The 27049-nt window shown below is 52.0% G+C and overlaps 2 protein-coding genes across 4 annotated transcripts; one reads left to right on the top strand and one right to left on the bottom strand.

The window, feature by feature from the left end:
• Nucleotides 1-6: 6 nt before the first annotated feature.
• Nucleotides 7-3139, top strand: CUNH22orf23 (chromosome unknown C22orf23 homolog). Its single transcript, XM_029963579.1, has 6 exons — nucleotides 7-80; nucleotides 460-636; nucleotides 1113-1247; nucleotides 2390-2490; nucleotides 2784-2912; nucleotides 2944-3139. The coding sequence occupies exons 1-5, from the start codon at nucleotides 20-22 to the stop codon at nucleotides 2886-2888; spliced, it is 579 nt and encodes a 192-aa protein (XP_029819439.1). The 5' UTR covers nucleotides 7-19; the 3' UTR covers nucleotides 2889-2912; nucleotides 2944-3139.
• A 722-nt stretch (nucleotides 3140-3861) lies between these two features.
• MICALL1 (MICAL like 1) lies at nucleotides 3862-25260 on the bottom strand. Of its 3 annotated transcripts, none has more exons than XM_029963610.1 (16): nucleotides 25098-25260; nucleotides 18934-18982; nucleotides 16794-16935; nucleotides 15616-15719; nucleotides 14777-14913; nucleotides 11973-12553; nucleotides 11369-11432; nucleotides 9913-10298; nucleotides 9157-9635; nucleotides 8539-8673; nucleotides 8096-8222; nucleotides 7640-7730; nucleotides 6838-6911; nucleotides 6332-6446; nucleotides 5951-5997; nucleotides 3862-5661 (listed from the first exon to the last, which is right to left on the bottom strand). In XM_029963610.1, exons 1-16 carry the CDS (start codon nucleotides 25241-25243, stop codon nucleotides 5540-5542), a joined length of 2799 nt encoding a protein of 932 aa, XP_029819470.1. In that variant the 5' UTR covers nucleotides 25244-25260; the 3' UTR covers nucleotides 3862-5539. The 3 variants fall into 3 exon arrangements, with proteins under 3 accessions (XP_029819470.1, XP_029819472.1, XP_029819473.1); XM_029963612.1 differs by having other exon boundaries at nucleotides 9913-10295; XM_029963613.1 differs by lacking the exons at nucleotides 18934-18982; nucleotides 25098-25260 and having other exon boundaries at nucleotides 15616-15715; nucleotides 16794-16889.
• Between the last annotated feature and the right edge of the window lie 1789 nt (nucleotides 25261-27049).

Here is a 27049-nt window from a genome sequence, read left to right as displayed (position 1 = left end):
CACGTCGTGTTTTTCAGCGATGATGGAGGAGCTGAAGCTGACACATTCCCAGAGGCGATACCTGATGGACTGTGTGAAACGTGAGTGAGGCGCCCGGGCTCTCCCGACCGCTGCTGTGCTGTTGGTGAAGAGCTTTTGCCGCTCACCTTGAGACGGGGGCGTTCGTCCGCAGCCTGCTTGGATGAGCAAGTGCTTTAAAACAGCAGCACGGCAGCTGCTGACACGCTGGGATGTGAGGGGTGAGGTGTCCCTAAGGGTCATCCAGGAAACAAGGCACAACATGGTGACTTGAACCACAGTCTGTCTCGTACCAACGACCAGGGTGAGGCATCTGTGGCACCTGGAGTCTTTGCTTGTGATGCTACAGTAGATCAACAGGCAGGTCTTCTGCTGGCACTATGCCAGGATCCTTGTGGTCCCTTCTGTGTCGCTTACTGTTATTTTTGGTTTCTTCCCCAGGAGGAAATGCCCTGCCCCTCCAGTGGCCCTCCACATCCAGCAAACAGCCAGTGCCTGCTTCCTCCCCACCAGCCTGTCAGCCAAGCAGGCTTCCAGCTAGACCACATCTCCGACCTGCCAAGGTGTGCCAGGCAGGAGATGCCTACACTCGAGAGAAGTTCAAGCCACAGCCCACACGTAAGTTGGCAAACATTGCTGATAAATACACAGTGACCCCTGGACCCTCTCTTCCCCTTCTGTCCATCCCCTGCCTGCAGTCTCAGTAGTGGCAGAGTGTATCTGAATTGCTCCCTGTCCTCATGCTTTTGGTCTTTAGAGACACTTTAGAAATGGATCTCTGACAGAACATCTACTTTAAGTGCTTGCTGACTTCTGCCCCTCAGCTTGGGGTGGGGACAGGCAACAGGGACCTGCACAGTCCTTGAGTAAGAAGGAAGTACTATGTGACTTTCTAGCACATAAATGTGAATCAAACCTCTGATGTTGGTCTGATTGGCTCTGTCCACCTGTGTGGTGCTTCAGCAATTCAGTCCCGGGATGGACTGATGTTAATGTAACACCTCCTCTGTCACTGTTAGCAGGGGAGTGGTGTGGCCAGGCTCCTCCCTGAGGAGGCAGGCTGATAATAAATTCCTTTCCCTTGGCATTCACAGGAGATTTGGAAAAGGAGAAGCAAAGACTTCAAAACATCTTAGCGACAGGGAAGGAGGAGGTGGAGGATGAGGTGGAACGGCTGCCGGTTCGGACAAAGGAAGAGGAAATACCTGAGCCTGACCGGTTTGAAGAATGTACGTCTTTACATCCCCTGGAGGGAGGCAGGCAGGAAGCCTCGGAAGCCAGCTCCCTCCGAGGGCTGGGGTGGCAGGCTGTGTTGCCAGTAACCTGGAGCCCATTGCAGAAGGAGGCACAAAGCCCAGTTTCCAAGAGAAAGGCCTTGCTGCTGTGCTGCTGAGATCCAGCCATCCTTGCAGAGCCTATACTGCTGGCAGATTAAAGCTCCCTGGACTGCCTGCACAAAATGAACTCTGCCAGCAGGGGAATACCCTAAGGATGTGCAGGGTGACCTGGGCAGCAAGCCCAGATACTGTGTGTCTTTCCCCAGCAAGCATAACTCAACATAGATTAGGTCACTTTCCAGCCTGACTATGGTTTGGGCTGTTTCACTCTAGGATTTGCTAGTTACACTAGCAAAGCTTAAATGTTGAGCAAAATTTTAAGCAGTGAAAAACTTTGGCCTGAAGAGTATGCTGGGATAGCAGAACCCTGCCTAATACCTCTCTGAGCTTGAATCTTCAATGTATGTGTACGCCCCAGCCAGCCCTTCGCTAGCCAGGACAGCACAAAGATGGGCAACACCAGAATAACGTGTACAGAAGGGGTGCTTTGGTCCCTGCTGCAGGGAGCCAGTGCAGCTGGCATCACACATGCTTGGTATCCTCCAAAACTTGTCACAAGCTGAGTGTTGTCCTTCGCACATCTTTGACAGGATTTGGATCAGCTGGCTGCAGGTCTGTGCTGCAAAACAGCAGCTAATGTTTCCTGCCTGGTCCTGGGAGCAGAGATGGTTGAGATAACTGGGTGATGTGTGTCAACTAATGAACCTCAACAGCAGGTTCTCTCTCCATCCACAGACTGGCTAAATTGCCCACAAGCAACAGAGAATTGTCTGTACAAAGAAAACCAGAAACCTACCATTCCTGGAAGTTGGGGAGGAGGAAGAAGTTGGGCAGAGGGGACATTTTCCACTGTGGAAGGGTCTACTGGGGTATTGTGAAGATGTGCAAAATGAGTGTTAAGAACATCACCCTGCCTCTGGTGGGACTGCTGTTCAAGTTGAGCTAGGAAATTGGGGGTTCAGAACTAGACAGAAACATGTTTTCTTGCCTTTTGGTTGTATCCTGTTTCCACAGTTCTTTCTCTTATCCATTAGTGGTGAATGAAATTCAGGACAGGAGGGAATTCCTGGCGCAGATGGAAGCTCTAGGACAGGACAAGGAGTATAAAGGGATTGTCCTTGCTGAAATCTCACAGGTACGCAAGGGTCTTGTCTGTACAGTAAGTGGAGGGAATGCCTTGTGTCAGAGACCATAAAGCAGAGACCTCTGGTATCTGAGCAGGGGAGGGGACAGAGAGCTGTTTCCCTTCATGGTACAGCTCAGGCGTGAATTTGGGGAATGGTGGGTAGAGGTTTTTAGCCTTTCTTTTAATCTCTGCGTGTAACTCAATCAGGGAAATTGAACTTTTGTTCTTGAGATTGGCAAAAGAAGAAAAAAAAAAGCTGATGGCTTTCTCCCTGCTCAGCCCTTTCTCTTTGTACTTTGCAGAAAATGCATGAGATGGAGATCATTGACAAGAAGAGAAGTGAGGAAATTAGAAAGATGATGACAAAAGACTTCCCTGGTGGGAACAAATCTGATCTCCATGATTAGGCCAAGGACAAAACACGAGTGCAGTTTGTTCCCACCTTTTCTTCCCAGAGTGCAGTTTGTTCCCACCTTTTCTTCCCAGACTCTTGGCATCGGAGTCTTAAGGACTGGTCTTTTCCCAAAGAGGGGGCAGCACCATCTGTTGCCCAGCGGGCAGGACCAATTTGTACATAAACGGCAACAGAAGTTGTTGTAAAATCCTACCCACACACCGGATCCCCTCTTGCTCAACAATATTAAAGACATGGAAACACGTGGCAATCAAAACATGACAAAGCAGAGCCTCCTTTGCCTATGCAATGCCTCAGTACAGCAATCCACCCGTAGAAATGTCACTCCTTCCCATCTACCCAGAGGTGGAGGTTTCTCATGACAGCATGATGCTAACACACACACTGCTACCCACACCTGCAGCCCACTCGCTCCTGTCCCTCCTGACTCAGGGAACAATTCAGGAACGGCTCTGCTGGCAGAAGGCAGGGAGGAGGATGCAGCTGTGTGGCCTTGCGCAAGCATGAGCCCCCCCCCCGACATTGCTGCAGGTCGGTGTGACTGTGCATCAGCAAAGCTCTGGCAGCAGCTGAGCTGGGCAGTCACTCAGGAACACAGCTGTGCCGAGCAGGGAGAGGGGATTTCAGACCAGTGCCTGCTGCTCTTGGCTGTGGGTTTGCTGTGGTTTTTTGGTTCCTGAAAGCACGGTATGCAGAATAGCCATCAGCTTCCCACAGAGCCTGGAAATGGCTGTTTGCTTACCTCAGACATACCCACACCTTTGTACTCTAGCAGGCTGAAGCATGAGACTGAAGCATGATGCCTTGCTTTTCCTGTGCAAATCCCAGCATAAAGTCCAGTTTCCAATTTCCTTAAGATCCCATCCTCTGCTTCTAAGCAATACTCTTGTCAGCCACTCACCAAAGCCAGGCAGCATGCCCTGTCCAACATGACTACACAAAGGAATCAGAAACCTAAACCAAGATAATTTTTTAAATCCAATGTTTCTTTTATTTCTGTTCAGGTGAATGGAAGTCATGGAGTTAGTACAGTATAATTTACAAATCAATCTTCTGACTGGGCGTGGGGCCAAGGGGTGTCAGGCTGCAGTGATCCCAATGGCCTTTGGCAACAGTGACATGACAGCAGGCTCTAAAGCAGGTCTGTTTCTCCTTGGAGAAGGGTTGTGCTTTGGGATCTCCCCTCCCCTACCACTGCTCCTCATCAGCCTGCTGGGGTAGGGAAAGGCGAGATGGCATCACCAGCGCAGGGCTGAGCTGGCCAGCTCCCAGCCACGGGGGCCACACTGGGGCTGAGGAGGGGCTTGGGTCCCTCTGGTTTTGGGAAACGAGGATCCCTTTCCAGAATGCCATGCCAGCCACCTTGCAAGGCACTGCTCTGAGAGCATTTTGGCTAAAGCCTGTTGGGTTTTTAGAAGGGACTGCAGCAGATGGCTCAGGGCTGGTTATGTCTAATTTGCTAATGAGAAGGCATGATGAACAGCTGACCAACCAAACACCCATGAAACTCTACTTCTGGCTGATCCAGCAATTCAATAAATAATTCTCCTCGCCTTGGAAGAGAAGGCAGGAAACAAAAATGGAAGGAAGAAGGGATGGTTGGAAGAATACCACCCCCCATTCCCTCCTCCAATGTACACACACGCGCACACACACAACAAATAAAATAAGGGGTTTAAAGTTTTAGGATGGGTTTGAATTCATCTAGTAAAGGAGGTGTAAAAAATAACCAGCCAACACCTGCACACTTTTAAAGTATACACCGACGAAGCTGGGTAAAGGTCAGTTGTGACCACGCCTCTCTCCACAGCTGCTCAAGGGTGGCACTGGTGAGCAGGGACACGGCCTAGTGCCCCTTGCCAGCGCTGAGTCAGTCTTGAGCTTTTCTGTCCTTGCCCGGAAAAGGGACGTTCCTCCCTCCCCAGGAAGGCAGCAGTGGTGTTTAGCAGCAGTGGGGGTCCTGAGTAGGGTGTGTGTGCTATGTCCCAGCAGCTGTACACTGTCCCCTTGGGTCCTCTCAGCCTTGTGACAGAGCCCACCCAGCCCTGGCACTCAAGGGAGGGGACAGCTCAAAATAAATAGGGCACCAGTTATTTTTTTGGCTATGGCTCTAGAGCCTTGTGACATGGGAGTGTTTTCTTAACCTTTTAGTTTAGGCCAGTAAAACCCAAAGAATCCTGATTCTAATGTCAGAGTTTTCTCCCGAAGTTAAAAACGGGACAGAAAGGGCACAAGAGCGGGCAGTCAGGGAGGGACAGGGAGGCCCAGTCCTGGCAAAAGTCAGAGGCACATGGAACTGTCACAGTTAGAGCAGGAGAAAGGACGGGGTGCAGTTAGTGCAAGTTTTCCCACAAACACAAAACTCCTTGGCTTGCTTCTCAGTTAACGACAAGAACGCGCAACGGGGTAATGTATCTGAGAAGCAAATCCATCTTCTCCCCGCCTCGTTAGCAAGGCTTCATGGAGGGGATGGCCATGCCCCTCTGCAGCCTTGGGAAGGGGAGCACTTTGGTCAGACTCCCCCACTCTGGGCTGAGGGCTGGCGTCTCCCTGGGGAGGGAGCAGGGAGAGAGGCGAGCCAGCTGCAGAGAGGCCAGGGCTGTCTGGCAAGCACTTCCCTCCCACTGCTGGTGTTCCCCTGCTCTAGCTTTTCTCCTTGGGTGACTTGCTCTTGGAGTCATGCTTGTTGCCCAGCAGCTTAAGCACCTTCATGGGCTTGAATTTGCCTTTCTTCTTGCTCTCAGTCTCCGTCTCCCTGTGAAATTCTGGGATTGCAAAGGGAGGTTGTTACTTTGGGATGTCAGTGGTAGTACAGACACATGCATGACAACAGAGCCAAGAGAGCCATGAGTCAAAGCCCTCCACTGTATGCACACTTCTTTCTCTGATAACAGCAGGGAGCAGCACAACTGCGGCCCTACAGGAAATTCTACCGAGTTTACAGAGAATAGATTCAATCTCTCCTGCACACAATTTCACAAATGGCTCGTGCTGCCCCTTGCTGGGGTCAGCAGTGAAAACATCACTCCAAAAATCTTCCCAACTGTTTCTTACCTTTCCTTTTAATCATGGCTTCCAACATTTTATCCTCCTCCTCTTCTCTGAAAGAAAGAATGGGAAAGAGGTCAGCAATTCAGCCCTGAAAACAGCTGCTGTATTGTTTAAGGCTTGAGAACCTCCTGCTTAGAAGCCACAGAGGGGCAGATCCATCACCGTCTTGTGAGCATTTGCTACCAGCAGGTTAAATCCCACATGCTGCACTTAGTGACCTGTCTTTCCCACATGAAGCATTCAAAGAGACAAATATGGGGAAGCCTGAGAAAGACATCAGCAACATGGACATCTTGGGACACCCCCACAAGTTGCTCATGTGGTGCTGAGTCAGATGGGCTATGCTTTTCCCTTCTCCTCCAGCCCACCCCACTCCTCACTCACCTCTGCCGGTCCTCATCCAGGCAATTCACAATGGCATTCCTCTGCTCGATGATGGTCACCAGCTCCTGCATCAGCACCTTCTCCCTCCCTCGGTCCTCGTCAGTCCAGTCCTTCTCTACCCACCCAAACCCCAAGGAAGGACAGGCAATTACAGGGCTGAAGGAGCGCTGAAATTCAGAGCTTTGGGGCAGAGATCCCCAGCATGATCCCCTCTACCCTGCCATGTTGTGGAGCCAGTTGAACTGGCAGTGCTTTGGGGACAGAGCCCTGCATGTGGCATCCCACTGGGACAAAAGGAACGTGTCCCTGCACAATGCTGGGGCACACAATGAGATGGGACAGCGGCTCTAGACCCAGCTGATTGTGCCAGCATCCCTACAGATCTGCCTCTCTTCACCTGAGACCCACCTGGACAGAGGGGAGATGATGCCCAGGGGAAAAATGATCCTTGTGGGGTCCCTTCTGATTCAGAAAAAGGGGTAACCCCACCCAGAGTGGTGCTTTACCTGGCTTGTTGAGGAGGCACCGCAGTTCATACTCCACGTCTGACTGCCGCTGCTCCAGATTCTGCTGCTTGAAGCTGCAAGGGAAGGAATCACTGCAAGGCTCCAGAGAGCAGGAACATCACCCCAAAGTATGGGGTGAGCTTGGAAAGAACCACCCAGATGCTGATCTTGTCCTGCATATCCAGGGAGCCAAACACCAGCAATGTGGGAAACGACTGGATGGTAGGCCTTGAATTTGAGCAGTTGCAGCTCTGAAGTTGCAGAGGAATGTAAACAACTCTAAGGAAATATTTACTGCAATGCTGGATGGAACAAAGGTAATGCAGCCCAGACCAAAGGTTACCAATCAAAATGTGTATAGTGTCACCAATGACAGCACGCACAGTGTCTTCAGTGTCACCAATGAAAGTATGTACAGTGTCTTCTGTGTTACCAATGAAAGTATATACAGTGTTTTATGTTTGAGACTTTTAACCAATTATGTTTGTAGCACAATAGTATACAAAGAGTATAAAAGAAACATTTGAGAGGAATAAAGTAGCCATGTGCCTTTCCCTGCTGAGTGCATTCTTGGCCGTTGTCACAGCCCTGGCTGCTCAAGGAGATACTGCTGGGGCTCTGGTGACTTGTTGTGGATCAGTTGGGTATATTTGGAAAGATTTGTCTGCTTACCCTTTCTCCCTCCCTTCTCTAGGCAAGGAGGCCCTGTCAGGCTCTCCCTTGGAAACACTGTTTCAGGAGGGCTGAGAAAGGGCTCCCTGAAAGAGGGTCAGTGCCTCTCCACACACTTGCATACACTTACATGTAGATGAGCTCTGACTCGTGGCGCACTAGCATGTGCTTCTCATGGATGAGTTTGAACCAGTCCACAAGCAGGCTGTCCTCAGGGTTATCTGCCAAGCAAAGGGACAATTCAGAGCCATTCTCAGCCCTGGTGATGCAGGCACCCCATCACACTGCAGCAGGCTGGGCTCTGCCAAGCCAGGAGACGGGCACTGGGCTATAGCCAACCCAATCTCTGCCTGTTCCTGAGTCCCAGAGAGAGACCTTAGCTTTTCTCCCACCTGTTTTAATTCTAGGGACATCTCCATGTCCAGGGTATGGTTGTGACCAATCTTGGAGCCCAGCACATCCTCTTTTGCTCTTCCAACCCCAGCATCAGCAGGGAGGAAGTCATTGCTGCAATCTCCTTGGCTGGAGAGAGGGCAGCTCTGAGGTCTATCCTGCCCCACACCCACAGACAGCTCTCCCCACATACCATTCTCAGCACTGCGAAGCTTTTCCTCCAAAGCCACCCCACGGTGCTCCAGCTGGTCCAGCTGATGCTCAATGGCATCCATCTCCCCATAGATATCTTCTTCAGGGATGTACTGATCTGTCTGCACCTGCCAAAGCATAAACCACCAACCTCTAGATTCCAGCAGTAACTCTAGATTCCAGCTGGTCAATACTAACAGGGCCAGAAGAACAATAGAATATTCCACCTAAGTGTGGATCTGAAATCCCCACCCCACTCTGGAGCAAAGGGAGACCATGGTGCTGCCATGAACAGGGTCTAGTCTACACACCATCCTCCCCAGCCACAGCCACCCGCTGCGTCCCTGCCCACAGATGCATCAGCAGGGTGCATGTATACTGCTACAGCCCTGGGGGGTAGCAGAGAGCTGGCTTTTCCCTCCCTGATTCTAAGGGCCCTTTTACCTTGCGCTTGATCAGTGGGAAGCCGTGACCTGGTGCAGGAGGACGCACCGGCTTGGAGCCCTTGGGAGGTTTCTTTGCCGAGGGGGAGGCGGCAGGTGATGGCTTCCGGTTGAAGGGGTTCTCTTTGCAGGAAGACTGGAGAGGAGGGGCAAAAGGAGATACATGGGAATCGAGGAAACAGAATGGATACAGCATTCCAACAGCTGTGAATGAGCAGACAGGGCAGCCCTAGGGTTTATCCTGCCCCACATCCTCCTAAAGGAGGAACACAGCACTTGTCTTCACCAGCTGCTAAGCCATGGGGCAAAAAGCCAGCTGTGCTCCTGTTTGGCATCAGTTCCCCAACTTCTCTCCAACAAGCACGCTGAATTATTTTCCTTCACAGTTCCCTTCCTATTTGCTCTGATCACATGACATCCTGCCACTTCTCTAGCATGGGGCAGGCAGAGTACAAGCAGAGACACCATTTAAAAAAAATACACTTGAACCTTGCTTTGAGGTGGTCACACATCAAACCTACCAAAGGGGCAAGCTTGGAATCACAATCCCCCTGTGACCGAGTGATGGATGGGGAAGAAAAGCCCTCTGATCTGGACGGGAGGAAGGTCACTATCTCACCTTCAGCTGTGGTTTGGGTGAGGAGGGTGTCTTGGGGCTTCCAGCTCCCCCCTCTGAAGCCAAGAGGATGGGTGTAGGGCTGGCCCCAGCTGGAGGCTTGGGGGGCAGCCGGCTGGGGCTGGTCTTTAAGCTGCCAGTGGAGACGCTCCTGCTGGCATGTGGGGTGCTGGGCTGCATCTCCCCACTGAAGCTGGCCAGCTCGCTGGAGGAGGAGAAGGAGGAGTTGGTAGAGAGGCTGGCTGGGGCAGCAGGGCTTTCACTGGAAGAGACACTGGCCAGTGGCGTATCAGCACTAGAGGTCTTGGCAGCTGTCGGCGTGTGGACAGTGGGCTCGGAGGAGCTTTTGGGCACTGAGGCCTCATCGGTGTCTCCCAGCACCTTGGCTGAACTCTCAGAGTTGATGCTCTCAAGGCTGAGGGCTGGAGATGGTGTGGAGGATGATGGCTCAGAGTGTGACAGCCTGGAGATGGGGTGGTGGGCTGCAAAGCAAAGGGAGAGCTCAGGAAGGAGTGAAGGGAGAGCCAGGAGAGAAGGGAAGAGTGGTATACACTGGACACAGGGGTCATCACAAAAGTCTTGCCTGCAAATGCTGTGCTCCAGTGGGTAGAGAGGACATGGCTAGTGCAAGTTTTAGCACAACCATCACTGCATAAAGGCCTGGCCTGCCAGTGATGCCGAGGCACCTGGGAAGGGGGAGCCTCCAAGGGGATGCACAGGGGTTGCAGAGGAAGGATAAGGGAGCAAGGGGAAGCTCACCTAGTGGGGAAGCATTGGGAGCTCGTGGAGCTGGCCGCTTCTTTGTCTTTGGGCTGCTGGTGGGAGTGATGCCATACCAGGGGTGGAGAGGCTTGGCAGCAGCCTCACTCTGCTCCTGCTCAGGTGTGCTCTTTTGGGCATCTGCACTCTCCTCTTCCTCCTCATCCTCTTCCTCAAAGGGGTTGTAAGGTTTGGGCTCTGTGGCATCAGACCTGCTCTCCTCACTCCTGACTTTCCCCACCTCCTCCCCATCCTCCTCCTCTGAAGTCCTACTTGGAGTCTCATGGCTGTTGCCTGGGGGAGGAGGGGGAGCTGGCTTCTTCTTGGGCTCTGCTTGCACTAAGGCCATCCATGGTGGGTCCTTGGCTCTTGCAGCAGTTCCACTACTGGTAGAAGAGAAAGAGAAGTTGAGGTGGCAGGGAGCGGAGACAAGCAGGGATGGTGAGGCACTGGAGAGGGACTTAGCTCTTGGGGAAAAGGACAGATGGAACAGGATATCTCCCACGCAGAAGCAGCTTTACCGTCCAATGAGTCTTCCCCAGACACAGTGTCTTGCTCTCCATGGGCAAACCTATGGGCCTGAGGGAAGCACAGCCTGCCTGACCTGCCTGCTGGACCCAGTGTTTTGGTTTCTGAATATTACTGCCTCCATCTGCTAGGCAGTGGTAAAGGCTGAGCTTTATGGGCATAGCTGGTCTCCCCTCCCTGACACCACTACTACACCCAGCTCTGCTCCTCAAGCTGTGGACAGAGGGGGAGTTGAGATGAGATATATACCCTCTGTGGCACATTCCTCTCCAACATGCAGAGGGCCATTCATCCGAGAGTCCTAGGGATGCACTCTTCTTTGCTAACTCCTGTGGCTGAAAACACTGCTGGTCCTCTGGGGGCACAGCCCACACCATGGCTCAGTGAATCACTGCTGGTCAGGAAAGTGGCCACCACTTGCCGCACACACCTGCTCTTTGACCATTGCAAATGTGGGATGTTTGTACAACCTCTGTCCCAAAGGCAGGCAAGAATGAACCAACACCAGTGGGCTCCTGGGTAAGAGCCCAGAAGGTGTAAAGGTTGCAGCCAGACACTCACAATGACCCTGGACTGGACCTTTCCCAGGACAAACCCTCCACAAGGCAGACAAGCATCCCCTTCTCAGCACACATAAGCAGAGCCATTTCAGAAGGCACTCGGCCATCTGCACGTGCCACAAAAATGCCTTTATGAAACACTCAAACACTTTACAAACCCTAAGAGACAAAGGGCCTGGGAGGTATGGACAAACACTGTTAGCCTGACCATGCTGGGCTGGCACCTATTAGGAAAGGGACATGGTCAAAGCCTACATCCTCCTAGGAACAGGGGCTGATGGCGGTGATAGAGAAAACCACAGATGTGCTGTTACCATAGCCCCAGCTTGCTATGGATTTTTCAGGGATCTGCAAGCAGAAGGACGTACCGATCAGAGGAGCAGGGTCTTCCTCGAGGTTTTGGGACAGGGGGACTGGGTTCAGGTACTCGACCTAGAAAGACACAGGGTCAGACTGTCACAACACCAAAAGGACATGAAGAAAGAGGTTAAATCAACACAGGGCACCTCTTACACATCTTCCTACTGGTGGGCAGCTATTCCCACACTCTGAAGACCTCAAGGCATTTCTTCTGCAGCTGGTGCAGCCAGCTAACCCCAAACATTCCCTTTGACTTTTTCTCCCCACCTCACCCTCAGAGCTGCACCTGGAGACATGATGTGCCCCATTTATCCCCACACCTGCAAACTGCTCTAGCACTGCCACCTTCCCTCTGCACTGGCAGCAAACTCTGTAGAGCTCTGGAGAAATATAAGGGAACAGGCAGGCATGAAAGCTAGCCCTACTCTCTCTGCTCTAGGGATGGCTGGCAATGGTTGGCAGTCAAGGGCTCAGTGTCTGAGCCCAAGATTTATTCAGAGGTAGAAGAGTGTTGTGCTGCAGAGAAGGAATGAAACTCATCCAACCTGCAGCCGACCACTTTGGCTGCTGGGGATGTGGAGGGTAACCCCTGCCACCACTGTGTCCTCTTACCGTTCACTATGCCAGGTCCACCCTCGCTGCTCTCGCCCTGGAGAGTGGACCTGGGCCGGGGGACGGGGTGAGAGGTTGGAGGGGAGAGGGCCGAGGCATCGGTGGCCTTCCTTGGGGCAGGGGTGGGGCGCGAGTCTCTGAGCTGTCCATCCAGTGAGCTGGCTTTGTCCTGGGTGAGCACCGCGGGCTTGCTGGGGAGGGGAGGTCTGGAAGGAGTTTGGGAGATTGGTGTCCCACTGCCTGCGTGAGCAGGGGGCATTGCTGTCTCTGCTTTGCTGGGCGTGCTGTCCTTCTCTGCTGGGCCAGCCAGGCCCTCTGCAGGCGTATGGGTCTCTGCCATGCTCTCCAAGGAGTTGCCACTGTCCTTCCCCACCTCTGCTCCTGCAGGGAGGGTATCCTCTCTCGTGTTGTCAGCCCCAGTCTCAGTTCTTAGCTCTGGTGACTGTCGGTCTGGGCTGGGCCTCCTCTCTGCCTTCCCACTCATGGCCAATTTACCACGATGCTGTGTGCAGACAAAAGTCCCCGCCTCTGACCCAGGCTTGTATGACCCTGGGAGCAGCGTGCTGGAGCACTCCTTACACCTGCCAACAAGAGGAGAATGCTCCATGAGATGGGGGATACCATCCTGCCCCTCATGGAAGGCAAGGCACCTGGGAGATCCTTGCAGCGACATGGAGTTAGTTCCCACCCCTGCTACTAAATCCTAGTGTGGTCTTGGGGGAGTCATTCAGAAAAGAAGAGGAACAGAGAAATGTCACCATGCCACTGTATCAGCCCATGGGGAGTTCACAGCTCAAATACTGTGTGCATTTGGGTTCCTCCTTCAACTCAGAAAGAATTTAATAGATGTAGAAGGGCAACAGTCAGTATTGGCATATGGCATGGTTTCCAGACGTGGAAGGGGGAGAGGGATCAACCATTCACAGACATGAAACAGGGAGTATCAACTGGAATTAGGGAGCAGCTTGTTCCAAACTGGCACAGGGAAGCTGATGGGCTCCTTTGCAGGGGCCAAAGGTCCAGGTGGGTTAAAGAACCATCAGACATGTTTGTAAAACAAAACCCCACAAACTCTGATTATTAAATAAAATGACATCACTTCCAACTCGGGAAATTCCTGCTCTGGAGGCTTCAAGAGCAGTCAGGAGAAACAGCATACAAGGCTGGCCCGGTCTCATGCTCACCCTCACTAATGCTGACCATGGCACCCAACAGGGCCACAGCATTTGGCTGTAAGGACAAGAGAATTAAGCAGTGGGCTGTTCATACACTCTGCCTTGCCTGTTGAAACTGGGCTAATAGCTTCCCTGTCCTGTGCTGTCTGCCACATCTCCTTGGATCATCCACTCTTTCCCCACTGAGCCTCTGAATGCTTCCTAATGAAGCCCTTCAGGCACAAGTGTAATGCACAGCATTGGCAACTAAATCAGCCCTTTTCCACCTGGGAAGGAAGGTGGATAGCATACATGAAAGACAGCCAAGGGCAAGGGCTGATCAAGCACTCCCATGAAAACCAAGCTTGTTCCTTCTTGTCCAAATACCTGGTACTTGCAGCAGCTGGTTGCCCTACACTGCAAGAAGATAGTTTTGGTGAGGAATTCTGCTCTGGGCATCCAGTTGACTGGGATTTACTTTGAAATGGAGAGCAGAAGTGTGAGGACACAGAGGCTCTAGAGAGAAGGGGTATGATGAAATGAAGAGTGGCAAGTTTGGACAAGAGGAGAAAGTGATTTGCTTTGGATTTATCTCCATCAGCCCACAGAAAATGCTGCCAAAGGGCTTCATGACCAAACAGCATCCATGAATCAGCACAGGAAAAAAAAACAAAACTGAAAAACTGATAAGAAAAGCATGAGGAGGCAAAACATTTGGGATAAAATTACAAGGATCTCACTGCTCAGTCTGAAGGGCCATCAGCTATGCTATGGCAGATACGGCACCTCTCCTACTCCTGGCCCATGAAGACAGTGGAAATGCTGCACTTGCACCCCAAAACTCCTGCTTTTGCCACAGGTGCAGATGGGAAGCTTGATGGGCCCCAGCTTAGCTCCCCTCCTGCGATGCTGTTTCTATGGCACATCCCCAACTGGCTTAGGCAGGTGAAAGAGGCCTCCTGTATCTTCACAGTGGCTCAATATTTCTGTCCTGAGATGCCAGCTCTTGTCCTGTGGCCCATGGGAGAGATCTCATCCCTTCATCATCAGAGCAGGGAAAGCAAAGTGAAATGATTTCACAGGTGCTACAGGTAAGGACCTGCACGCAGGAAGTAACCACAGAGCTGCTGACGTCTAAACCCTCATTCCCCAGTTTGTTAACAGCTGCAGCTCTCCAAATGCTCCCTGACAGCTCAGCACCACCCAGGCAGCATGGAAGCCTGTATATCCAGTTGAGGATGTGGAGTGTAGGTGGAATGAGATTTGTAGGATGATGTCATAACTTAGACCTCATTGAAAAGTGAAGTGGGGGTGGTCCTGGGTAGGCAGGTGGTAAAGAGGCAGAGCATCCTTGTTCATGTGACAAAGGAGAAGCTCAAGAGGCTGGGATCCCAGAGGGAAACCACAAGTCAGCAAGTGAGGCAGGGAAGAAGGGAGGAATGGAGTACAGGGTTGGACACAAGGGGCTAGCCAGACCTCTGGGACAGGGCGGGTGGCAAGAAATGGAACATCTTCAGTATCATTTCAAGCACTGTTGTTGATGCTCCACATTGCCCAAGGACACAGACAGGCAAAGATGGGGTGCAGCTGGCCACAGACCTCAGTTTGCCAAGGAGAGTGGCCGCCCCACCAGGCCTGGCCATGACATACCTGAAGCAGTGGCGGTGGTAGAGCTTGCCCTCGGCCAGGTAGCGCTGGACCAGGTGGACGTGCTGCTGGCAGGCTGTGCAGGTACTGCTGGGCGTGGTGCGCTGGGACCGCTCCAGTGGCTCCGAGGGGGCATCATCCTGTGACACAACACACAGGAAGCTCAGGCTGGGGGCCACGAGCTGCTCCCCAGACCACAGATCCTCCAGAGCAGCTGCTCCCTGTGCAAGGCCCATCGCTGAGGGCTTGTGGTGCAGTTCAGGGGTTGACCTCAGGGGCTGACAATGCACAGAACAGCTGCCCCCGAGGCCAGGCACAGGCAGGCTGCCTCTTCCTAAATTAGAAGGGGCCACTTCAAAAAGTGCCTTGCCCCCATCTATGGCTGAAGGGCCGTGGAAGGGACTAATCTGTACCCCAGGCAGCAGGGCCCTGGAAGACACTGAAAAATGTCCCATCCCAGACATCTGCTAAAACCTGAAATAAAAGGCATCTTTTCTGCTCTTCCAGTCCCATATTCCTGCTCTTGCCTTATCTACAGGGTTATCTTCAAATATGAAGGAGTGTTTGTGCCCTGGGTGGCTCAAGGAACCAATTCAGCACCAATCTGCCCAACCTCTTGCCTGCCAAAGACCAATTACAGTCCACAGACTCCTAGAGAGAATTCACTCTCTCCACTGGATCCCCCAAGGAACCAAAATCCCAAACACCCCTCAACTCCCAAAATACACAGGCAGCCCCCTGCAAAGATCCACTGTACTCTGACAGGCTCTCTCTCATCTCCTCACCCACAGTGCAGGGAGCACCACTGTCTCAGGCTGGCTTTGAATCAAGAAATTGGGTACCTGTGGTGCTGAAGGACTCTCAACTGCAGCCACAGGCTTCTTGTGGGACAGCAGAGGAGGTGAGGAGGCAGCAGTTGGGTGCTTCATAGACGGAGGGAGGCTGGCTGGAGGCAGAAGGGAAGGCGGATCAGGCACTGGGAGCAGCGGTGACTCACACCACCCAAGTGGGGGAAGGGGAGGGGAAAAAAAATAAAATCATCCAGCCTTGTGACATAGGATGGGACTTGCCGCTCCCAACACTTCAGTGCTTATTTTAAGTGGAAGAGACGAACACAATCTAATAATGGGTCAGCTGTAAGGCTGCCAGAGAGCCTGGCCCTGCTGTGGATCCCCTTCTGTGGCCCAGGGATACCAGCCTCCCACTGTGATTTTATTTACTCATCAAATGCTACTTGGTTTCCTTGTAATTGACTCCCTAAGCAATGGTTAAAGCCCAGAGCAGCTGGGGTAGCTGCTGATGTATTATTGTGACCCACTGGGGCCCAGGGCTTCTAGGCTGTCAGCAGGTCTGTGAAGCATCTCTTGCTGTCAGGGCTGGAACTCACATACCAGGCCCAAGCAGGATTCCCTGGCTGGGAGACCAGCACCCCTGGAGAATTACATGCAAGTGGAAGAGATTTATCTCTTGTGATGTGGCTAGAGAGCAGAACAGAGGAGACCTGGAGCCCTCTCTGTGAGCTCAAGTTGCCATTGTAGGGACAGATGAACTGATCTGAAACACTTCACCCTGGCTCCACTCCCTCTGGCCTCCAGTCACTTTACACGCACCAAGGTGATAAAAATCAGCTGCTTTAGGTGGGCTCCTATCTAGCTTTCTCCCATTTTAGTGGGTTAGAGCAGATCACAAAGGGGTCTAGTGAGCACCAGGGGTGGTGGCCAAACCCAAGCAGCAGGAATGCAGGTAGAGGGAGGAGAAAGGCGTTTCTCTTTCCACAGCCTGAGCTGTTACATCACTCCCCACCTCTTGTGAAACCTCACCCTAATGCACTCCCTCCTCCAGGCCTTCCTCAGGGGCACCAGCAAGATGCAGGAGAGGCAGGTACTACCTGCTCCTCTCCTCCTCCACAAGCACACACAGCGCCCAGTTGCCACAGGAAAGAGGAAGCAAGGGGTAACGCTGGGTTTCCTGTACTCAAATGGGGGCAAACTGGAAGCCAGAAGGGTGGGAGGACACTCACCTTGGCTGGGGTTGTTGAAATGGTTGTAATACTGAGACACATAAGTCATGATGCTGAGGCAGTCAGGGACTTTCATGGAGACCATATCATTAGGATCTAGAAGGGCTGGGATGCCCAGCTCCCGCTCTGCCAATTCAAAGGCCTGGAAGAACAGCAGAGAGGTATTGAGAGAAAATCAGTGCTTTACAGAAAGTAACAAAGAAATTAAGCTGGAAGGACCCTGCAGAAGTAGCAAACCTATGGCATCCCTGATGGACAGAGGCTCCAGACATGCCATCTGGCTAGAAAGGTAGCATCAGAAGTAAGGTTCCTTTCAAGTTTTCATTGAATAAAAACCCCAGTGTTTTTTCAATCCGTGAAAAGGGCACACCAGCAATGCCCTCATGCAAGAGCCCAGCAGAGCCTTGGCTGGCACCGCGAAGGGCGGAGGGCTGGCAGACATTTCCAGCAACAGAACCAAACACCAGCTCTACTGAGCAGTGTCCCCAGCCACCCCACGGGCTCATCCCACAGAAATACTGACACTGCCCATCCTTTCATGTTCTGGGGGGCCACATCTTCCCCTCCCACTAACCTAGCCATCCTGACTCAACATCCAGCAGCCTGCCATGCACAAGCCACGTCAGTACTTTTCCGTGTCTCAGCAAGCAGAAACAATGACATTGTGATAAGAAGCACACAACTCCAATTGCATACACAGCTACCTGAAAGGAAGGAAAGAAGGAAGGAAAAAGCTGCTTGAGAGCTTCCCACTTAGCAGTGTATGTGGATTACTGCCTATACACTGTGCCGAGGGCAGCATACCCACATTCATCATCAAGGGAGCAGGGGTGTAAGACTATGGCGGGGACTGAAGAGAAGGTAAGCCAGGAGGAGATAAGAGTTGTTTGGGCACTGAATGGTGAGGTACCAGGTGCACAGTGTGGGTAAAGACTGAAGGTGCCTCAACTCTGGGGCATGAGATGCTGTGCAGGGTGTGGGATCTAAAGAAAAGGGATGGAGAAATAAAAAAACCTGGATATTTGCAGTTACTAGGGGTAAAAATGCCACGTGTTGACACCCTGCTCTGCTCAGCCTGGCTTTAAGATGGTTCTCTGGACTGAGCCTTGCTGAATACATGGCTGCAAGAAGCCAGGAGCAAGGAGAGATCCCACCTAATAAGACAAGATACCCGTGGTATGGGTCTTGAATGGAAAAAGATAGCTGCTAATGGCTGAAAGAGGCCAGCTGGTCTAGGAAAGGATGTGCCAGGACACAGTTGGAGAGTCCTAATCCTATAAATCCAAATCACAGAATGGCTTGGGTTGGAAGAGACCTTGGAGATCACCTAGTCCTACCCCCTGCTAAAGCAGGTTCACCCAAAGCAGGTTGCACAGAGTTGTGTCCAGGCAGGTTTTGAATATCTCCAGAGCAAAAGACTCCACTTCCTCTCTGGGCATCCTGGTCCAGCTCTGTCACTCTCATAGTAAAGAATTTTCTTCCTTGTATTCAGATGGGAATTCCTGATGGAACTTCCAGTTTGTGCCTGTTGCCCCTTCTCCTGTCACTGGGCATCTCTGAAAATAGTCTGGCCTCATCCTCTTAATATTTGTATGTAGCTCAACTCATCTTGGAAAGGTGATGGGTAGGGTCTCTCCACAGACTAACAGATGGAGCCTGTAGCAATTAGGTCTTTCTCTCATTAACAAAACCAGGGCTGTTGCTGCTCTGTCCTACCAATAGCCTCTGGAGTTGGACACCTCCCCATTCCCCACTGCCTGCTTCTGCTACTGGTTCCAGCTGTCCCAAGCAGCAGGGTAACATTGAAGACCAGGTTTCCAGCATGACCTTCCTCTCTGCTTATGCCTGGAACAAAACTAGCTTCCATTGCCTGCAAGTCTGGAACAACTGATGTCAAGATGATGTTGCACCATTTAAATCTTCACCTGAGATGTTGTCTTGACAACTGTTAGGATAACCAGTACAGGCTGGATGCCGATGTTTCAGATTCCCTTGTTTCCAGAGAAGCTCCTGCCTGTCACTTACAAACACGGATTTTTCTTACACCTTCACCACCGTCACAAACTCCTCCCACACTGCATGACTTTCATCAAATCATTCTCATGTCCCTTCTTCCTTCTGTTGCAGAATGGGGACTTACCAAGCGGTTATTCTCATAGACGTCATCCTTGGAGAGAGAATCAAAGTCTCTGAAATGAGAAAGCACAAAAAAGCCACATGAGGTGCAGAGCAAAAGTGCCCCTATGCCATTGCATGCAGGTTCCCAGGACAGCCAACCTTACAGCAACTCAACATGTAAGACTCGAGATAAACAAAACCTTGACAAAGCACATTTCAGCTTGCAAAGGGACAAAGAAATCAAAGGGAAATTGCAATTAAAAAAAGAAAGCAAGTCCCAAATGGGTGGTGATCAGGAAATTAAAATGTCATTCTTGTCTCTCGTTACCCGCTTCTTCTGCCCTTGAGATTAAAGGCTGCAGAAATACCAGGACCATGTTTCAATCAGCACCAAACACTGCTGCACTGAAGGGTGCACGACATCACCCCAAACCTGCTCTTCCAAGGCCACTGGCACAACAGCAGGAGGAGGATGGGGATGCAGATTCTTTAGAGAAGGAGCCACCTGTGATATATCTGCTCCTCCAACAGGGTCCTTAGACAAACCTCCTTGCAACACCTCAAGGGATTTAAGGTCACTCCAGAATTTGGGGTGACACAGAAGATCTTAAACTGCACTTCTGTCCTTGCTATCTCCCCCACCTTTGCAGTGCACACATCCTCAGCTGCAGTCTTTAGAGCTGAATGCAGGGTGCTCAGGGCACAAGGGGGAACCTCAGCAGTTCCCAACCCAGGCACGTTGCGCATTTCCCTCGTATGCCTGGATCCCTTTGGGGGATCAAGTCAGTCAGGCCACAGGGACTGATTAACTGCCTTCACCAGAGGAGCAGAGGGCAGAGAATTACAGTGGTCTGCAGGCTTTCGGTAGAGGGGGAGCAATACAGGAAGGAGTAGTTATGCCTTTCGTATGTGTATGTGGGTATAATGTGTGAAAACAGCATCATGCTGAACTGCTTACAGCCCCTTCCTGCCAAGGATATCAGCTTTGTTACCAAAAAAAACCTTCATGCAGCAGCTTGGTGTGCTGCAAGCTGGATTCACAGGGGACAAGACAGTCCAGAGAGGTTGAGGGTCAAGTGAAGCCACCCCAGTGGCCCACAGAGAGGTGCCAAAGCCTGGGACACTGGCCCAGAGACACAATTCAGATTAGAGGTGGGGAGTGTGAGCCCCACCCCAAAGGTGGTGTGCAGGAATAGGGCAAGATGGTAAATCCTCAGCCATTCACCCCTGGAGAGGGGCTACAGAAACCTCCCTTCCTCTATCCCCCTCTGGGTTTTATTGCCTTTTCCTGTAACATCAACACAGCCCATCCCGGTGTCACATGGCAGGGGAACCAGCCCCTTCTCGAAGCCCCTCATGCAGCTTTCCCAAAGATGCAGAGGAAGTCTGTGATGAGCTCAGGAAGATTTTCCCAGCTGCTTGCAGCACCATAATATTACACTTCCTCCGTTCAAAAGCAAGAGGCTGATGGTGCTGTTTCCTTGCAGATAAACGAAGCTGCAGCCGCTCACTGCTGTGGGAGCAGATGCAGCAGACATGCGCTGGATGTTCAGCTCTGTCACCCTTCTGAAAGCTGATATGAATACATGTACAGAGCTCAGCCTGCTCAAAATATCACAACTTTTCCTTCTCTACACACTAGTGGGTAAAGGCTTCAGCTGCAGCCTTCGCTTTCATGTGAAAACTACGGCCTTTTTTGTACTTATAAATAGTCTCCACTGGGAGACTATTTGTTTTTTTCCCTAAGTTTTTGTTTTGTTTTTGCCTAGAGAATGCCTTTAACCTTGCTGTGTTTTTCTTTTAAAGAAAATGCCAGCTTGGAACACAGGAGAGCAATGACAACCCAGTTATATATCAACTGCCCTCTAAACATTCATGACCTTCATTTTGAATGCCCTCACTTTCAGGATATGGGAGTGGTGTAGCTGGAAGCGTGAAGACTCCTTGGTGGGCTGAGTTGGGAGAGTATTTTCTGTCAGAGAAAACAACATGTCCATTCCACTCTGCTCCAGCACACCAGAGCTGTTTTAGTAAACCAAGGTAAATCCACCAGGGAAAGTGGATGCCAGCAGAGAGGATGTGAAGCTCAAGAGGTAAAGAGGGGCTACCAAGCAGCAAGGCATTAGAAAATTTTTTCCACTAATGTAGGATTGCACACTCTCAGCTTTACCCGAGATATTGAAGTCCATCAACACAAGGCCCCAGGGATCAGTTTAATTCAGTTCCTCTCCACTGCATTTCCCAGCTCCCTCTATGAACAAGCCAAGCAGGACCATGCTGACCTGCATCACTCCCCACATGAGCACTCCCATATGCCACTCGGTCACGTGGCATCCCTGTGGCTCCAGGCACATTCCCTGTACCAACGCAGAAGGAGCATGGGCTCTCAGGCATGGGGGAAAGCCACCCCAGACATATCCCTGTCCTCTCTATAAACTGCCTCCTCTGTAGAGAGCCCAGAACTTGCCATTTCACAGTTCTGTGACATGTGGCTGCATGTCACATTATTTCCTTGCCCTGATCTCAGCAATCTTTCATCCAGCCATGCTCAGGTTCCTCTCATGACAACACACTGGTCCAAGGGATCAGATGTAAGAACAGGCAAGACTCTGGCTATCCCAGCTGAACAACTGTCTTGACTCAGCAAACCCCAGTGTCATACCATATCCTGGAGTAATATTTCTATGCAAATAACATCCCAGGCACTTACCTAATTAGATACATGCAGAGCCACTAAGCACTCTGGGGTTTAGGGCAGCTGCCAGGCAGCACAGCAGACCCGGGGAAGGGGGAAGGGTGTGCCGTACAGCTAAAACCAGAGCAAATTCCTGGATTCCTCAAACATAAATCATGAGCATTGTAATGGCAATGCCGCATAATAAGCCATTCAGCTTTCCAGGTCTTGTCAGGGAGTACATGGGAGGGAACAAACAAGATTTGTGATCCTGCCTGTAACCAAACCCTCGGCTCTAGGGACACAAAACAGCGTTTCTAAAACAGCTCTCATCTCCTGTTTTCCTCAAGTCTCCATCTCTCCCAGCACTCAAAAGGCATGTGCCATGCTCTTTTATTCTTCTCACCCCCGAATGCCAAGATCCTCCCCTGAGCTCCAGGGAGGCTGTACAGCTTGGGACACTGAAAGATGCTCTTTGCTTCACTAAGCTGCAGCAAATGCCCTTGTAAACACTAATTTCATGCTTCAGATTTCTAGAGCATTGAGCAAACAAACTCATTAATCCCCAGAGTCCACTGTCAAGTTGGTCTGGATGTTTCCAGTTTAATTGACAAGGGAAAAGGAGAGATTAAATGTCTCATCTTGAGATCACACAGCCAGCAGTGTGGTCAGAGGCTAAATCCAGGTTTCCCATTTCCCTGACTGAGACAGTGAGGCTGTGAAGTCCAGCGAGGTGTGTACAACAGTGAAGCTAGAGTCAGGGGCTTTCATCTTCATGGTTCAACACACAGGTCCCACAGGTGTGTACCTCAGCCTTGGTGGTCACTTCAAGGCACCTTTAGCTGGATTCAGAAGATGCTGAGCATTTCCAGTCTATTTCTTTAAAAAAACCCAAACCTACATTGTTTCCAGGAGTTCTGTGGGACCTGCTCCAAAGCTCTACAGGGCAGCATCTCTCTGATACCATTTGCCTTATCCCGATGAAACTGTGTTCAAGTCAAGAATCATGCGGAAAACTGCCTTCAGTCTCACTTACCCCTATGGTCTTTCATGACAGCCTCTTCCTCAGCCTGTCCCCTACCAGCACAGCAGCACAGTGTGGGTGCATCTGGGCAGGGTCAGACAACCAGGACAGGCCAATGGCCACCACAGCAGCAAAAGGCTGGGGGGATCAGAGTGGTAGAGGAGTGGTGTCACACAGGTAGAGAAAAGAGCTTCAGCTCAGCTCTTATGTGGATGAGCCTATTCCTCCCCTCTGCAACCCCAGGGGAAGCCAGCAGGAAGCAGGGAAGCAGCTGCATACAGAGGAACTCCAGCCTTTGGGGAGCAGCGCAGCTGCCTTGTGCGGGCCAGGAGAGCCCCGCACAAAGGAAGACCACACGGGGCCAGAAACACACTCGCAGATCCCTGCCAAGTCCCATTACCAGGCTGACTGAAAAGCACTTTAGAAGAAAAGAAGGGCAACCACTTTTCCTCTGCCGTCAGGAGATTTACTGCCTCTGATCCAATCTTCCCACTTCCAAATCGGGACAGGCTGAAGAAGCTGGAATCAGATGAAATGATGCTGCTCTCCCGACGGCTGTCTGAAAATCCTTCTACAGCATGCCATGTCCTTGTAAGGCCCTGGGCTCTGTCTCTACAATTCAGCTCGTGCAGAGGACCTGTGAAGCCTGTAGTTAGGACGTCTGCCAGGAGCAGATTTAAGCCCACTGACAACTAAAGAGCAGGCTGCTGCTTAATGGGATGGTAAATATGGTTAATGGGAAACCATCAGGTGGTTTTAGTGGTATTTATCGTAAGCTTTTGCTGAACCTCTGCTTTTCAGTTCCCAGTTACTGTGCCACTTACAAAAAATATTAATAATTGCAAGTGTTCCTGTTGTTAGTTTTTGTCTTCCCCTCCAGCAGCCTTGCAACTGGGAGTGTTTTCAGAATCTCTATTCTAGGGTCAAAGAGAGCCATACCACCTGGGAGCTGTCAGGACACAGACCACACGGCTCCCTCAAGACCCAGGTTGCAAGAGGGATGCAAAGGCACTGTGTGTCTCGGCTCTCAGTGGTTCCAGAACATCGTGCTGAGGCTTTTGTGGCAGCCACCTGAAACACAGCAGGCAGGAGTTTGTTTTCTAGCCCACCTGTTCAGCTCTTGTGTGTAAGGACACAGGCCTGCTTTGCCCTCTCGCAGGTACCGCAGCTCCACAGTGGACTCATAGTCAATCCTCTGCCTGACAGAGGTTGCTATCATGGCAAGAGGCCATCCCTTGGCCCTCTCAGAAAAGAAAATTTGGTCAATTTGGGCAACCGCAGAGGAGGAACTGCCAGTCCCAGAGCAGAACATGGCAGGGGACACATCACCTCTGTTGGCAAAGGAGCACATGCACGCTGGAGGCATGGCAAGGTGGGGCAATGCCTACCTGCGTTGCAAGGGCTACCAAGGATTAGAACAGATGGGAGCCGGATTCCCAGCACTGCCGGGGCACACAGGGTTACAGAGGCAGGTTGGGGCAGATTCCTTGCAGCAGCTCAGCCAGTTTCTCCAGCCTGACACCGTGCCCCCAAGCAATCCCAAACTCACTGTCTGCCTCCTGAAACTCACATTCCCCCTCAGAGACACCCAAGCTGGGGGAGGCTAGTGAGGTTCCACACCCCTGCTGGCATTTGCTACCTCCTGCTTTCACTGCGGCATCTACTGAAAACAAGCTGGAAGCAAATGCAAGCAGCAACCTGGTTCAGGGCTCTACATGTTTCAGAGCGGCTGCCTCTGGCAGCTGGGAATGTTCCTGTGCCAGGCAGGGCTCTGGTCCTCATGAAGTGTGAATGCCCATCTCTTGCTGAGGCGAAACACTCCCACTCCCAGGTGCCAACACCATGCCTCCTCCCTGGCAGGCAGAGCTCTCAGTGGGGTGTATGGATCTAGCCCGCCTCCACGCTCTCCTTGGCCTTAAATCACACAACTTCTAACTCTGACCTTGACGGGTCTGCAGGACCAGATCAGAAAGCTGGTTTGCTTTCAGAAAGTTTTGTTTGCTGAAACACAAAATGACAGAACGATTTGGGTTGGAAGGGACATGAAAGATCACCCAGTTCCAACCTCCCTGCCACGGGCAGGGACACCTTCCGCTAGGCTGGGCTGCTCAGAGCCCCATCCAGCCTGGCCTTGAGCACTTCCTGGGAGCATGGCATCCTTTATCAATTATTTCAGAAGGCGACGGAGCCACGGCTGTGCTTTCTGCCCCTGGACCCCTCACGTCCGTGCCCAGGGAGACTCCGTCCCTCCCTGCCAGCCAGCCTGGAGTCGCTTCCCACGGAGCCTCCATCCTCCCCAGCCCCCTGCGAGCCCCCCAGCAGCCCCCGGGACCGCTGCAAAGAGGYACGGGCGGCCCAGCCCCTCCAGAGACGGGGCTCCCGGCACCCCTGTCCCCCAAAACCCCCGAGCCCCCGCGGTCCCCGGGCGGGGGCCGGAGCCCCGCGGCGCCCCGTCGGGAGCGGCGGGCACGGCGCGGCCTGCACTCACAGGAGGTCGGGGCGGTGGCGGTGCAGGATGGCGCAGAAGGCCAGCCCATCGCGGAAGGAGGCGCTGAGGTCGCGGATGTCCACGCCGCGGTAGCCCTCGCACTGCCGGCGGCACCAGGCTTGCAGGGCGCCCCGCGGACCCGACATCGGCGCGGCCGCTCCCACCGACGCCGCCGCCGCCTGCCCGGGGCGGGCGGGGCCTAAGGAGGCCGGGCTTAACGGGGCGGGGCTTGGCGGGGGCCGGACACATGGCAGCCAGCGGGATCCCGGGCTCTCCGCTTCCCGCGAGCAGGGCAGGATGCTGGGAACAGCACCCGCTCGGAGAAAGCTGAATTCCAGAGGAAAGCCCCGGACAGACGCTGCAGCCTTTTTTACACTCAGTCCCAGAAGCAAGGGGAGTACTGCAGGCAGGAACTGGAAAACCCACCAGGCAACCTCATTTCTGGATCCTCCTCAGTCTTAGACATAGGCTGCTCCCCCTCTCAGCACTCCCAGGGGCATAAGCCGTGGCAGCGGAATACGTGTGGGACGTAGGTGGCTCCCAGGGTAGGCTCAGGGCCAAGGAGAGCTTTGAAGATAAGGACACTTGGAGTCACAGGCAGCGCTTCACAGGAAGCGGTGGAAGAACCGGAGGAAGAGTGCGATACAATCTCAGGAACCCATCGAGGGGATGGGTTGTCAGGAGAGCTGGCATGTATGCTCAGTGTGATGCTTTGACAAGAGGGAGGGAAGCACACTATTAAATGCTACTGTATTTTGCAAAACATTTTTTTCACTTCCAGTTTGGCAAAAGGAGGCAATATCTCTCTCTCTGAAAGACCAAACCGTCACACTGATGTTGAGCTTGTTGCTGCCAGTTCCAAATCTGCAAGAGTCCCTCCTCTCCAGTCCTTTCTCTACTCAGATCTCCTGCTTAGCACCTCTCTTTCCTCTATTACACTGTTTCATTGTATCAGTTCACGGCCCCAGAACTGTAACAAGAAATAAATTCTTTGAATGGCTTGCACAAGCTGCCACTTCAGTGCCCCAGATAAGCTGTGGTGTAAATCACAAGAAAAACTACTCTGTAGCGAAAAAGGAAATGAAGCATTGTCTCAGTTTTGTAACCACTGAGCTGGCTGCTCTGCATCCCCCAGGGCTGCCTGACAGCGTCTTCCTGATGTATCCTAAGGGACAGCAGGATCAGAGATGTTTTCTTGACTGTCTCTTCCAGGTTCCATAATCACACTCACCCCCTCCACAACTGTAGGTCAGAGACAGAGACACAGAGTACATGACCCCATACTGTGGTTCCCTCTGATAAAATCATTTTGTCCAGAACCACTTCCACTAAGCAAACCCCGCTGCAGCAGGCAAGGCTTGAGCTCCAACCACCCCCCATCTCCCTGCTGAGTGCCTTCCCAGCAGCAGTGGGGTTCTGTTGATGCTGCTGAATGCCCTGCATTCCTCCAGCTTCAAGCAGTGCCAGGCACCACAGCTTACTGAGCCCATCCTTCCGCCCTGTGAGAGCTTCAAGCTCCTCCTGGCTCCGTTCCACCAAGTGCCAGTCCCGCTCAGTTAACCTTCGGCAGTCCCTCAGAGAAGGCATGGAGCCAGGGAGATCAGTGGAAGCTGCTCTGGCAGACAGAAACAAAGCAGTAGCATATTTACACTACCTGAGATCAGCCTGTAACCGCTGGAGCGTTTCAGATGATAAATATATGCATTAAAAGTCTGTAATTCCAACATGCTGACCACAGATTAAAAACAGACCAAATCCCAGTAATGCACTGGATTCCTTTGCTATGCTATGAACTATAATTGATCATGGAGATACCTGCCAGAGGTTCTCCTGTTGCATATCACATCCACCTGAGCACATGTTCTGGGAAAGATTTAGGCTTTGGATAATAAGAAAGTAGGGCAGTTGCTGTTGACAGCTATGCTTACTGTGCTGCTGTTGGTAAATACAAA

The sequence above is a fragment of the Manacus vitellinus genome, unplaced genomic scaffold (genome assembly GCF_001715985.3).
Source record: "Manacus vitellinus isolate BGI_N305 unplaced genomic scaffold, ASM171598v3 scaffold_5_pilon, whole genome shotgun sequence".
Taxonomy (NCBI): Eukaryota; Metazoa; Chordata; class Aves; order Passeriformes; family Pipridae; genus Manacus; species Manacus vitellinus.
Note: the sequence above shows the minus strand (reverse complement) of the source record. Positions and strands in the feature narration are given on the sequence as shown.